The sequence below is a fragment of the Capricornis sumatraensis genome, chromosome 14 (genome assembly GCF_032405125.1).
Source record: "Capricornis sumatraensis isolate serow.1 chromosome 14, serow.2, whole genome shotgun sequence".
NCBI classification, from domain to species: Eukaryota; Metazoa; Chordata; class Mammalia; order Artiodactyla; family Bovidae; genus Capricornis; species Capricornis sumatraensis.
Genome location: NC_091082.1, coordinates 79,245,119 through 79,257,214, shown reverse-complemented (window position 1 = coordinate 79,257,214; position 12,096 = coordinate 79,245,119). Strand labels below are relative to the sequence as shown.

Sequence of the window (12,096 nt, the reverse complement as noted above, 5' to 3'; positions counted from 1 at the left end):
AATATTTTAAACTTTGCCAGCCAGTGTCTGTCGCAGCTGCCTGACTCTCCCATCTTGGAGGGAAAGCAGCTGTAGCCAACATGGGAAGAAATACGTGTGGGTGTTCTCAGTTACACCTTCTTTACAGAAACAAGTAGTGGGCCAGGTTTGGCCCAAGGGCTGTAGCTTGTCAGCCCTGTTTTAAAGGATCTTGTGGTGGGGAACAAGCCCACTAGGATTGTGATACCTTGTCAGCATCACAGGAACTTGCAGTGTTATCCCCAGGTCTTGTTAAGACTTGCCTGCTTGTAAACGTCTGTAACATGAGCAACACTGGACCGAACGTTGTCCATGTCATCATTTTCTAATGTGCTGGTTAAGAATGTCTCCTGAATTGATGAGGCTGACCCAAGCTTCTCCTGGGCCTGGGATTCTGATTCCTGAATTCCTCTCACTGCTCTGCTTTACTGCTTCTGGGACAGCTCCCTCTCCCTCTCTTCCCTTCCTCCAGTCCTTCTCCTTCCTTCTCTTACTTAGGAGCTGGCCTTCTCTTCTTCCCTCTCAGCCCTCTGTTTCAGCTTTTACCACCCAGTGCTTCCCTGGTGGCTCAGCAGTAAAGAAAATGCCTGCCAATGCTCAGCATGCAGGTTTGATCCCTGGGTCGGGAAGACCCCCTGGAGAAGGGCATGGCAACCCACTCCAGTATTTTGGCCTGGAGAATTCCCATGGGCAGAGGAGCCTGGTGGGCTACAGTCCACGGGGTCACAAAGAGCTGGACACAACTGAGCGACTAAACAACAACAGAGGGCAGAGATTTGGACTTGGTGCTGGGGGTGGGCATGGAGGGCGCACAAAAGAAATGACCTTGAGGAGCTGGTAAATTAATTGCCAGCACTAAGGAAGATGTTCAAGGACTAACCTGAGAATGTGAGCAAGTTAGTAGATGATCTAAGGTAAACTCAGCATGCTTCCTTCACCGCCCATCTTCGAAGCCCTGTCCTCCAGACCAGGCTGGCTTTCGCAGCCTCCATGGAGAGAGCCCTCTCCATGCCGTTCTCAGCAGAGGCAGCAGGTGGTTCCCCCCTAGCCCTCCCAGCTGTCCTCCTGCTGCCCTGGGGTCCTCCCCGCCTCTGCCCTCCCCAGGCCTTGCAGCCGCTCCCCTTCCCAGTGCCCTGCTCAGTGTGCCCCACTGGCCTGTTGTTGCCTGTTGCAGGACCACCTTCAGCACTGCCCGTTCCAGCCGGTGCAGTGCTCTAATGAAAACTGTCGGGAGCCAGTCCTTCGCAAAGATCTGAAAGGGCATCTGAGCGCATACTGCCAGTTTCGAGAGGAAAAATGCCTTTATTGCAAAAAGGATGTGGTAGTCATCAATCTACAGGTAAAAAAAAAAGGCATCTTTATGGGACTGAATTCGGCCTGAGTGGTCACAGTGAATCAAATGGGGTACCGGAAGCACTTTTCTGAGTTTATTTTTGTGCAGAAAGAGGTCTAAAGAATAGCTTATCTGGGGGTTCTATAAAAAGCTGAAAGCCTTCTTGGTAGGACTCTTTCCATGTATCGTTGGCAAAAATGCTGTTTGATCACCTGCTGAGTGTGCGTGGGCCAGGAGTGACACTAGGAGCTGAGTCACAAGGAGGGGACCACACTCTCTGTCCTCAGGGTGCTCTGACAATTGGCGAGGCAGGATGCAGGCGTAAGGAGAAAGTGTGGGTACCTTTTACGTGTGCCAAAGGAGCCATGCACATCGTCTGTCTTCTGTCAGCCCCATGACCTCTGACCTTCTTTGGAATAATTGGAAAATTGACTTCATTTATACTGAGAAAGCAGCCATCTGGAAGCTTTTTGCTGCTAGGCTGTACCTTCTTGTAGAGGATGAGCCACACTGCATAGATCCCCAAGGGGTTATGTGTACACACACTCTGAGGGCATACAGAGAGCCTTTGGAAGCCAGGCTGGCTTCATTTCAGCACCCTTTCATTGTTTCAGAATCACGAGGAAAACTTGTGTCCTGCCTACCCAGTATCTTGTCCCAACAAGTGTTTGCAGACCATTCCAAGAACTGAGGTAAGTGTAAATAATTCTTTCAGTGATTTTACGTAAGATAAAGTTTCAGTATTCATTACAGTGTGTTTTTGGTAAAATCCCATAGGCGGGGACCCAAGGCATGCCTTATCCTCATGAGGACCATGGTTTTGTCTTCCCTCACCTTCTCCCTGAGAATTCTTCTCCCTGAGATTTCTCCGTTTCCATGTTAGCTCTCCTGGCTCCAGCCTCAGCTTGGCTTTTTTCCCTTCTGTTTCCTGTCTTCTCCTCGAGCTACCGTTGGCTCCCTGCTGACTCCAGTTATACCAGGTAGCTGGAGAGTCGGGATGCATTTCTATAGCCTGAGGCTGTCTATTTCACAGGTGGATGAACACCTGGCCGTGTGTCCCGAAGCTGAACAAGACTGTCCTTTTAAGAACTATGGCTGTACCGTAAAGGTATGGAGTGATTGTGTCTGTCTACCTTCTGCTGTATCATTCATTTGTCGAGTTCATTTTACTCTTTGATTCCATTCAGGATGCAGGACATTCAGTGTCTGTGAAACTGTAAGACTGGTAATAACCAGTGGTTACCAGTAGGGAGAGGGAAGATGGGAGTAGGGAATTAGAAATGCAAGCTACTATGTATAAAATAAATAAGCTACAAGTATATATATAATGCACACAAGGAATATAGCCAATGTTTTATAATAACTATATATGGAATAGAAAAAAAAAAGACTGGCAATTGTATTAGGGTTCTCCAGAGAAACAGAACAAATAGTTTATATATACATAAAATTTATAATACCAGCTTTTTGAGGTTTGCTTATATCTGTGAAAATAAAAATGTGACCTGACACATTGACCTTGCAATTTTACTGCTAGGAATTTATTTCACAGATATCCTTTCATAAGTATGCAGTGATCACACACCTACACAAACACACATACACAACAAATATATCTTGTCCATGGAGAATAGATTCCAAGAGCCTCGATGGCTGTCTGAAACCATAGTTAGTACCAACCCTATATATACTATGTTTTTTCCCCTATAACATACATATGATAAAGTTACACTTTTATAAATTAGGCACAGCAAGAGGATACCTGAATTGCCTGCATCATTTGGGGCCATTATTGAATAAATAAGGATTACTTGACCACAGCACTTAGATATTGCAACAGTGAATCTGATAACCGAGATGACTAAGTGACTAATGGGTGGGTAGTATGTATAGTTTGGATACCTGGACAGTGGGATCACTCACCTCTGGGGCAGGATAGAGCAGGAAGAAACAAGACTGCATCATGCTACTCACAAAAGTTCACAATTTAAAGTATGAATTATTTTCTAAAATTGTCTATTTAATATTTTTGGACCATAATTAACCATGGGTAACTGAAACCACAGATATCAAAACTGTGGCTAAGCTGGGACTACTGTATTTAGCAAAAAAAATCCACAAAAGTGAAATATATATATATATATATATATATATATATATATGTATATTCATATTTTGGAATACTATGCATCTGATAAAAAGCATGAGGCATATATTTTTTAAATTACTTACACTATGACCTCACTGTGTTGAGAATGTATATATATCTTCACTGACTCTGGGGAGTGAGACTAGGGAATTGGATGTGGAGACAGAGAAAAGGGGACTTCTACTTTGCATTCTGCTGCTTGCTGTGTTGTTTGACACAAGAATGCTGTACCATGCTCAGTAGCTTCAGTCCTGTCCCATTCCTTGTGACCCCATGGACTGTAGCTGCCAGGCTCCTCTGTCCATGGGATTCTCTGGGCAAGAATACTGGAGTGGGTTGCCATGCCCTCCTTCCTCCAGGGTATCTTCCCAACCCAGAGAACGAACCCATGACTCCTGCGTGGGGATGGCTGGGGGAGTTGTGCTCTGGAAGAGGGCCAACCCTCAACTGAAGGGAAATTGATGATAAATGTTTGCTTAGAGTCTATGGGTCACCCATACCATTTGCTTTTATTAGTAATAGAGGCAACCTGCAATGAAATTTTAAGGATCAGGGGAAAAGTAACCATTTGTTCTTACAAACATATAATTTTATTTTGAGGGCAACAAATTTGCATGGGCTGAAACTACAGTTCGGTTCACCTTCTGCCCATAATAGCAAGACAGTGATAAAAAGTGGTAGAGAAGTTTGTTCAGTAGGCTGATCAGGAGGTAACCCACCATCAAAGAGATAGGTTCTATATGGGAATAGTTGAGAGGTGATGATAACTACACTTAGCCCTCAATCATATGCTCCTAGAGCAAGGAAAGGCTTCCCAGGTGGCACTAGCAGTAATGAACCTGCCTGCCGGTGGAGAAGATACAAGGACTTGGGTTCAATTCCTGGGTTGGGACGATCCCTGGAGGAGGAAATGGCAACCCACTCCAGTGTTCTTGCCTGGAGAATCCCATGGACAGAGGAGCCAGGCGGGCTACCGTCCATGGGGTCACAAAGAGTCAGACACGACTGAATGTCTGAACACAGCACAGGGCAAGGAAGGAAAGCAGCACTGAGAATTTTGACGGTGGCCTGACTCTCTGTGTCTTCTGTGTACCAAAGAATCGTAAAGATGTAAAAGGGGCCTGGGAGGGATCCTTTTCCCTGAAACCCACCTTGAGACAAGTCAGCAAAGTTGTTGAAGTTCTGCTTTAGCAGAATGTCCTGCCACCACCCTCATGTTGGAAGCCTTTCAACAACCTGACTCACATTTCTGTTTGTCTTATAGGATAAACGGGGGAACCTGCAGGAACATGAGCGTTTGGCCTTACGGGACCACATGCTTCTGGTCTTAGAAAAGAACTTCCAATTAGAGGAGCAGGTAATCAAGGGTTCAGCTATAAAGGGAGGCATCAGAATTGCTAGGATTTGTACTTGTCGGCATTTTTATAGTCTCCTCTGTTGTAAGTGGAAGTCTACTGAAGGTAGATGTTTTTCTACTAAGTCACCAGACAGACTCCTAGGATTAGAGCACATCAAACTAGAAAGTGCCTTTGAGATCTTTGGGTCCAGCCCCCTCAACCAACAGATGAAATGACTAAATTCAAAGAAATTTTGGTGTGTTTATGACTTTAAGGGGCAGAATTCAGTCTCAAACCCATGTCGCCTGATTGTCAGTCCCGTGTTCCCCAGGGTACTCCACACTGCCTCTCTGCAGCCTACCCACACACCTCTTGGTTATTCCCTAGTAGAAACCTAGTAGGTGTTTGGCGTTTTTAAATGAAATCAGTATTACCCTGAAACAATGTTTGACTATCTGTTCTGGGCACTGTGGGTATCATACATTTTGTAATAAGTCTTAACTTACTAACTTTGCAACCTAATCAATGCACATGTACATATTTATTTCACTCAATTGTGATTATTAAGTGAAGTTATGTATGCAAATGCAAGCCGTAGTCCCTGGTATATTCATAGTGGACCGCATCCAATGCTGATTCTATTCAGTAATTATTCCAACAGTTCATCATCTTGTTAGGGCATCACAGAGGATCAGACTTTTACAACCCTGGTAGGGAAGGAAACCATCCATCTGCATAGAGGGCGCTGAAGGTTACTGCTACAGATTATTTTATGTTGTCTGATTCCATATTAAAGTAGGTATATGAGTTTCAGGGTCAGATGGTGGAGAAAAATAGAAGCCTGATTAAACTGTAACTGTGGTAGAAGGCATGCTGCCTCGAGCCATTCCTAAGTTCTTTCTGTAACAGTTGTCTCCTTCACCTATCCGTTCATTCAACAAACACGCGGCAGGTGTCAGGTACAAGGCTAGTTGCATGGACACTGGGTCAGGGGAGACCCAGTACCTACCCTTGAAGATCTCACCAAAATGTAACTGTACAAGGTGCTGTCCCCATAGCACATGCGATGGGGGTGCCCTGTGTTGGGGTACAGAGGCTGGAGCAGGTTGCCCTGTGGGAAGGTGGAAGGCTTTTCAAGGTAACACATCCGAGCTGTACTGACTTGAAGAAAGAGAAGGTCTATCAGTTAAAATGTTGTAGAAAGAGGATGGTCCAGAAGGGGAAAGTTTATGTGAAGGCAGAGAGACATGATGGTTCAAGGAAATGGGGTTCAGGGGGTGGAGAGACACCAGAGTGTAAGAGAGGGAAAGGCTGGAGGCTGGGTGTGCTAGGTCCAGACTGAAATGGCCTTCCACGTAAGCCAAGAAGCTTCGAAAACTATACATTCAATGATTTTAAAAATTTATTCATATTCTGCCCTATTTCAGAAAGGATTTAAGGGCCAGAGTTGAAACTAATGTTTGCCGGTATAAGGAGTTAACAGGTATTTTTAAATAGGAAGATACTTGGCCAGTTAATTGTTTGGTTAAGAATAAGACAGCTGGTGGTAGCATGGAAGATGGATAGAAGGAGAGACGAGAACGAAGACAGAGAAGCAGGCAGAAAGACGCTGCAGACTAGACAGTGTAGCAGAAGAGCCTGGCTGTTGTTGAGTGAGGGCCCTGGAGCCAGAATGCCTGGGTTTGAGACCTGCTTCAGCTTATATGAGTTTGGGCAAGGTACTTAACCTCTCTCTTCCACAATGTCCTCATTTGTAAAATGGGGTTGTAGTGAGGGTCAAATTATATAGTGAGGGTCAGGTGTGTGTGTGTGAGGGACAGTGTATGACTGGCTAAGAAGCTATCATAGCAGCCCAGGTGAGAAGCAGTCCAGGCTGAAACAAGATACAGTGAGAAGTGGTTGTAAGAGTTGTTTTGTTTTGTGTCAGGAGTTAAAGTTGGCAGGTATTGCTGATTGAATGGATGAAGCGGTAAGAGAAGGTTGTTTAGGATCACTCAGACGTTTTTAGTTATTTCCCTCAAAGGGATTACAAATCCTGAGAGGTGGTGTGTTTTGCCTACCACTTGCCAGCAGTATTCTAGGCAGGTTAAACTCTCTGCCTCTGTTTCCTTATCTATAAAATGAGGCTGACCATTGTCTCCAACTCATGGGGTTCTTTGAGGATTAAAAGAGCTAATGAATGTAATAATTGGATAGGAAATTGCAGCTGTTGCTGTTGACACCGTGCATACAGCATCTAATGTGGTGTGGTGATCACAACTCTGTGGTTGTTTAGCAGTAGTAGTTAGTTGCTCAGTCATGTCCGACTCTTTGCAACCCCATGGACTGTAGCCCACCAGGCTCCCCTGTCCGTGGGATTCTCCAGGCAAGAATACTGGAGTGGGTTGCCATTCCCTTCTCTGGAGGATCTCCCCAACACAGGGATTGAACCCAGGTCTCCTGCATTGCAGGCAGATTCTTTACCATTTGAGCTACAGGGAAGTCCTGGTTGTTTAGTAAGTGCGTACTAAATGAAAGACAAGAACCAGTTCAGCAAATTTAGTCAAGTGATGTCACTAGCTTGAGATGATCCCTCAAAGTGGGTTACATACAGCAAAGGCTGGCGAGAAATCTGTGGATCTCTCTCTTTTTTTGAAGTACCTTCAAACATTTTCTTAGAATTATATAGTAATCTACCTGTAAATATTTTCTATAAATATGTGTATATATTTTTCCTTAAAATACTTTCTTACCTGTAGTATTTTCCTAGAACTTTATTCAAATTGTTTTAACTTGTCTGCATGCATTTAAATGACTTCATTCATATTCCTGTTATTAGATTTCTGACTTATATAAGAGCCTAGAACAAAAAGAAAGCAAAATCCAGCAGCTAGCAGAAACGGTAAAGAAATTCGAAAAGGAGTTCAAGCAATTTGCACAGTTGTTTGGCAAAAATGGAAGCTTCCTCTCAAATATGCAGGTGAGAAATGGCCTTTCTATTCATAACCAAGATTTAACCTCACAGCCAGTTAGCTTTTTAACTAACTTTTAAAATGGAAAAACTAACTTTTTAAATGGAGATGATTTCAAATGTGCAAAGCTGAGAGAGTACAAGGAACACCTGCGTGTTCTGCACCCAGAGTGTTCTGTCCGGTTGCTTCGTTCATCCTGTCTCCCCCGCCTCATCCCAGCCCTGTCCTTAGCCCCCATCCTGTCCCTGTCTCTCTCTCTCGGTGGGTGTTCTTTCTGAACCCTTTAAGAGTAAGCCGTCTATTATAGCCCTTTACCCCTACATACTTCACAATGTATTTCCTAAGAATAGAGATCTTTTACATAACCCAGTACACTTAGCCATGTCAGTACACATTTGCACTGGTACAGTACTTTTACACAATTTATGGCAATGAGGGTTGTCATTATTGACCCAATATTAGTCACTTGACTTCAGATTTATTGAGCGCATCTGTAGTTCTTCATTTTGCAGCCAACAAAGTGAAACTATTAATTCGTTTGGGAAGAAAATGCTTTACACATCACTAAAACAGAGCAAAAATTACTTTGTAAATCATGAATGTTAAATAACCATAAACAGATTTCTAAAGAATAATGTCTTCATTGTGATTATACAATTTATAGTGCAAAATATTTCATAATGTGATATGGGCAATCTTTTGGGGGATTATACCAGAAAATGTAGACCTTATCATTTCCGTACTTGGTCCGCATACTGTATGGCTGTGTGTGAGTGTTTGTGTATAGCAAAAAGGAAATCCATCAATTGTTATTATCTTAATTCTGACCTTTTTCTAGCACAAAAACCAGTCAAGAGTGAAGGCACTGAGGGCAGGAGAAGTATAGTTTTATTTAATCCCTTCCATCTAAAGAGAGCAACCAAATGTTCAGGCCTTATCTTGGGGCACTGAGTGCCACCTGACGTGCTCAGACCAGAACAGATGGGCCTTCTTCCAGCACATCCTCTGCCCTCTTGCAGAGTGGGAGTGAATCAGAAGCATTGTGACGGAGAAGGAAGTGATAAGGCAAGAGGAAAGACAGGGAGAACATAAGTATACAGATAGGTTAAAGAACCAAGAGGAGAAAATCCAAGGGAGAAGTAAGATTCAGGTGAAGAATAGTTCAAAGATTTGAAACAGGAGCCGAGATACTGCGGAGCGGGGAGGAAAGTATTAGGTGATTCATCTCTCTGACATCCTATCCTCTCTCTTCTGAACCGTGCATTTTTTTCACTGCGTTAATTGGTTAATTCAAGGTGAAATGTTTGAGTTGAAAAGTGTGATCTCAAAGAATCATTCACATTTTTTGACATGATGCTCCATTTGTACTGAAAGGTTCTTGCCAGTCACATTGACAAGTCCGCTTGGCTAGAAGTTCAGGTGCGTCAGTTATTACAAATGGCTAACCAGCAACAGAGTAAATTTGATCTGAGGCCTTTGGTGGAAGCAATTGATACAATGAAACAGAAAATCACCCTGCTGGAAACCAATGACCAAAGACTAGGTATGTCTAATGTCTTCTGCTTCTCTTCTGGTGCTTCATGACTTCTGCATGTGTTCACGAAAACAAGCAAATGGGCCAATGGACAGGCACAGCCATCCGGGGTCAACAGTGCTGAGTCTGGTATTTGTGAAACAGAACAACATGAAGTTCTGGCCACTCAGACAAAAACGATAAAGGGCCCTGAGTGGGAACTGGAACAAGGACAGGGTGGAAATGGGCCAGGAAATTCCAAGAATAGGGAATGATGATTTGTTAAGGAGAGCAGACAATGAGAAGGCTAGGAGAAACATGTGGTGGGGAACATTGTTTCAAGTATAGAAAAGCAGAGACACGTTTGGCTGTTTAAAAGCATCCCAGTTAGAACCTAGCGGGGCTTACCATACCAAAGTCTGCTAGACGCATGCTGGGTGGGTCTTCTTTACACTTCAGGGAGCTTCCGTTTAAGAGGACGCATTGGGGTTTTCTTGGGGCCAGTCTTTTCAAGACATGAGAATCACGGAGTCAGTATTATTAATATGGATGTCACATTGGTGAACATTGAATTCAGTTCGTCTTGGGAATGTCAGAATTCTATTGATTCTCTTTGGATAACCAAATTTCACTTTGGGCATATTTGAAAGACAGCTTTAAGGCCTTCAGAATCTTTTTTTCTTTGCAGTTGTTTTGGAAGGGGAGACTAACAAACATGATGCCCACATTAATATTCATAAAGCACAGCTGAATAAAAACGAAGAGCGATTTAAACTGCTAGAAAGCGCCTGCTATAATGGAAAGCTCATCTGGAAGGTGACAGACTACAAGCTCAAGAAGAAGGAGGCGCTGGACGGACACACAGTCTCCATCTTCAGCCAACCCTTCTACACCAGCCGGTGTGGCTACCGCCTCTGTGCTCGAGCCTACCTGAACGGGGACGGGTCTGGGAAGGGGACGCACCTGTCGTTGTACTTTGTGGTGATGCGAGGGGAGTTTGACTCACTGTTGCAGTGGCCGTTCAGGCAGAGGGTGACCCTGATGCTTCTGGACCAGAGTGGCAAAAAGAACCACATTATGGAGACCTTCAAGGCGGACCCCAACAGCAGCAGCTTTAAGAGACCCGACGGGGAGATGAACATCGCCTCCGGCTGTCCTCGCTTTGTGGCTCATTCCACCCTGGAGAATGCCAAGAACACCTACATTAAGGATGACACCCTCTTCTTGAAAGTGGCTGTGGACTTAACTGACCTGGAGGATCTCTAATCATTGCTTCCGGGGGGATAAAAGGACTCCTTGAATCCAGAACCTGTGGTTAATGTAGTGACTGAGTCTGGGCTCAGTGCATATTTGAACTTGGCTTTTTGTCCTTAACGTGTGAAGTCATTTTAAGGCTTCTCAAGTGCTGTCTTCTTTTTACATTTTATTGTCCCAGTTTGAAACTTACAATACTCAGACTATCTTCTCATTATTTATATTTTTATATCTTTTGAAAGACGTTAACTTCCTTAAATGTAAGGACTGAAGCATACCTCTTTAACTGGTGCTTAGTGTGGGATCTCAGGGTCTCAGCCTTCTATAATATTAAATGTCTTTGAGGACACAGATGTATTAATAGGACTTTCAGTCAAAAGTGCTTTGGTATTTTTATATTTGGCCTGTGGATTCTAGAACTGACCTTAAGCCTACAAAAGCTATCTTTTAGGGTAGGCTATTTCAGTTAAGTAGATGGGTGGTGGTTGTTATTTAGTCACTATGTCATGTCCGACTTTTTGTGACCCTGTGGACTACAGCCCACTGGGCTCCTCTGTTTGTGGAATTCTCCAGGCAAGAATGCTAGAGTGGGTTGCTATTTCCTCCTCCAGGCGATCTTCCCAACCCAGGGATTGAACCTGTGTCTCCTGCTTGGCAGGCAGATTTTTTAACCTATGCCTCCAGGGAAGCCCAAGTAGATGGATAGTGTACTTCAAAGTCAGTATACCCAGTTTGAATCAAACTTTTTTGGGTTAAATACTGTATTGTGGAAGCTACTACACTTTTTAATATTTTCATGAAATTTACCAGTAGTCAGCAAGCACAGTTTTGCAAGGCTGCATAAGAACTTGTGAATAGAGTAAGTATTTTCGTTCTTCCTGCTGAAGTAAAGCAGAAAACACTGCATAGTATATATGCATAAGGAGATACAGCCATCCAGCTAAAGTTCATATTAGGTCAAACCACATGAAAAAACTATTAACAAACAAAATGATCAAATATTAGCAATTTCATAAGATTCAACTTAATATATACATACATGTTTAAACATAGTTTAGAGGTATTTTGGTAATTATAGTAAATTAATATTAGGATGGGCAGAATTTAGTATATGATGGAGAAAATGTCATATATGGATAAGAGGAATTAAAACCTAGGGAGAACACCATTACAATTTCCTCTGGAAATCAGAACTCCCATCTGAAATTGATGGCTAAGAAGTATCTCTTTTTCTTTTTGAGTAGAATTTTGAGTTCATAAATTGGTTTGAAAATTGGCATTTATGTAAACTTATCATGTTTCTTGTCAAAGTCCTGAGTACTTTGTGAAGAACAGAAAGAACATGTTCTTCTGTATCTATCTGTATGGGTCTGAGAGTGTAAATACAAGTCTATACAAAGTCTCCTGACTCTTGACATGATGGTAGTAGTTTAGTCGTGTCCGACTTTTGCAACCCCATGGACTGGAGTCTGCCAGGCTCCTCTGTCCGTGGGATTTCCCAGGCAAGAATACTGGAGTGGCTTGCCATTTCTTTCTTCAGG

At 43.3% G+C, this 12,096-nt stretch overlaps 1 protein-coding gene across 1 annotated transcript in view; it reads left to right on the top strand.

Moving 5' to 3' along the window:
• Nucleotides 1–10,567, top strand: part of TRAF5 (TNF receptor associated factor 5) — a 44,438-nt gene extending 33,871 nt beyond the window's left edge. The window contains exons 5-11 of the mRNA XM_068986516.1: nt 1,193–1,357; nt 1,966–2,043; nt 2,385–2,459; nt 4,765–4,857; nt 7,656–7,796; nt 9,163–9,331; nt 9,990–10,567. Of these exons, the coding sequence (XP_068842617.1) occupies nt 1,193–1,357; nt 1,966–2,043; nt 2,385–2,459; nt 4,765–4,857; nt 7,656–7,796; nt 9,163–9,331; nt 9,990–10,567 (1,299 nt within the window). The remainder of the gene's footprint in view (nt 1–1,192; nt 1,358–1,965; nt 2,044–2,384; nt 2,460–4,764; nt 4,858–7,655; nt 7,797–9,162; nt 9,332–9,989) is intronic.
• Nucleotides 10,568–12,096: the final 1,529 nt, after the last annotated feature.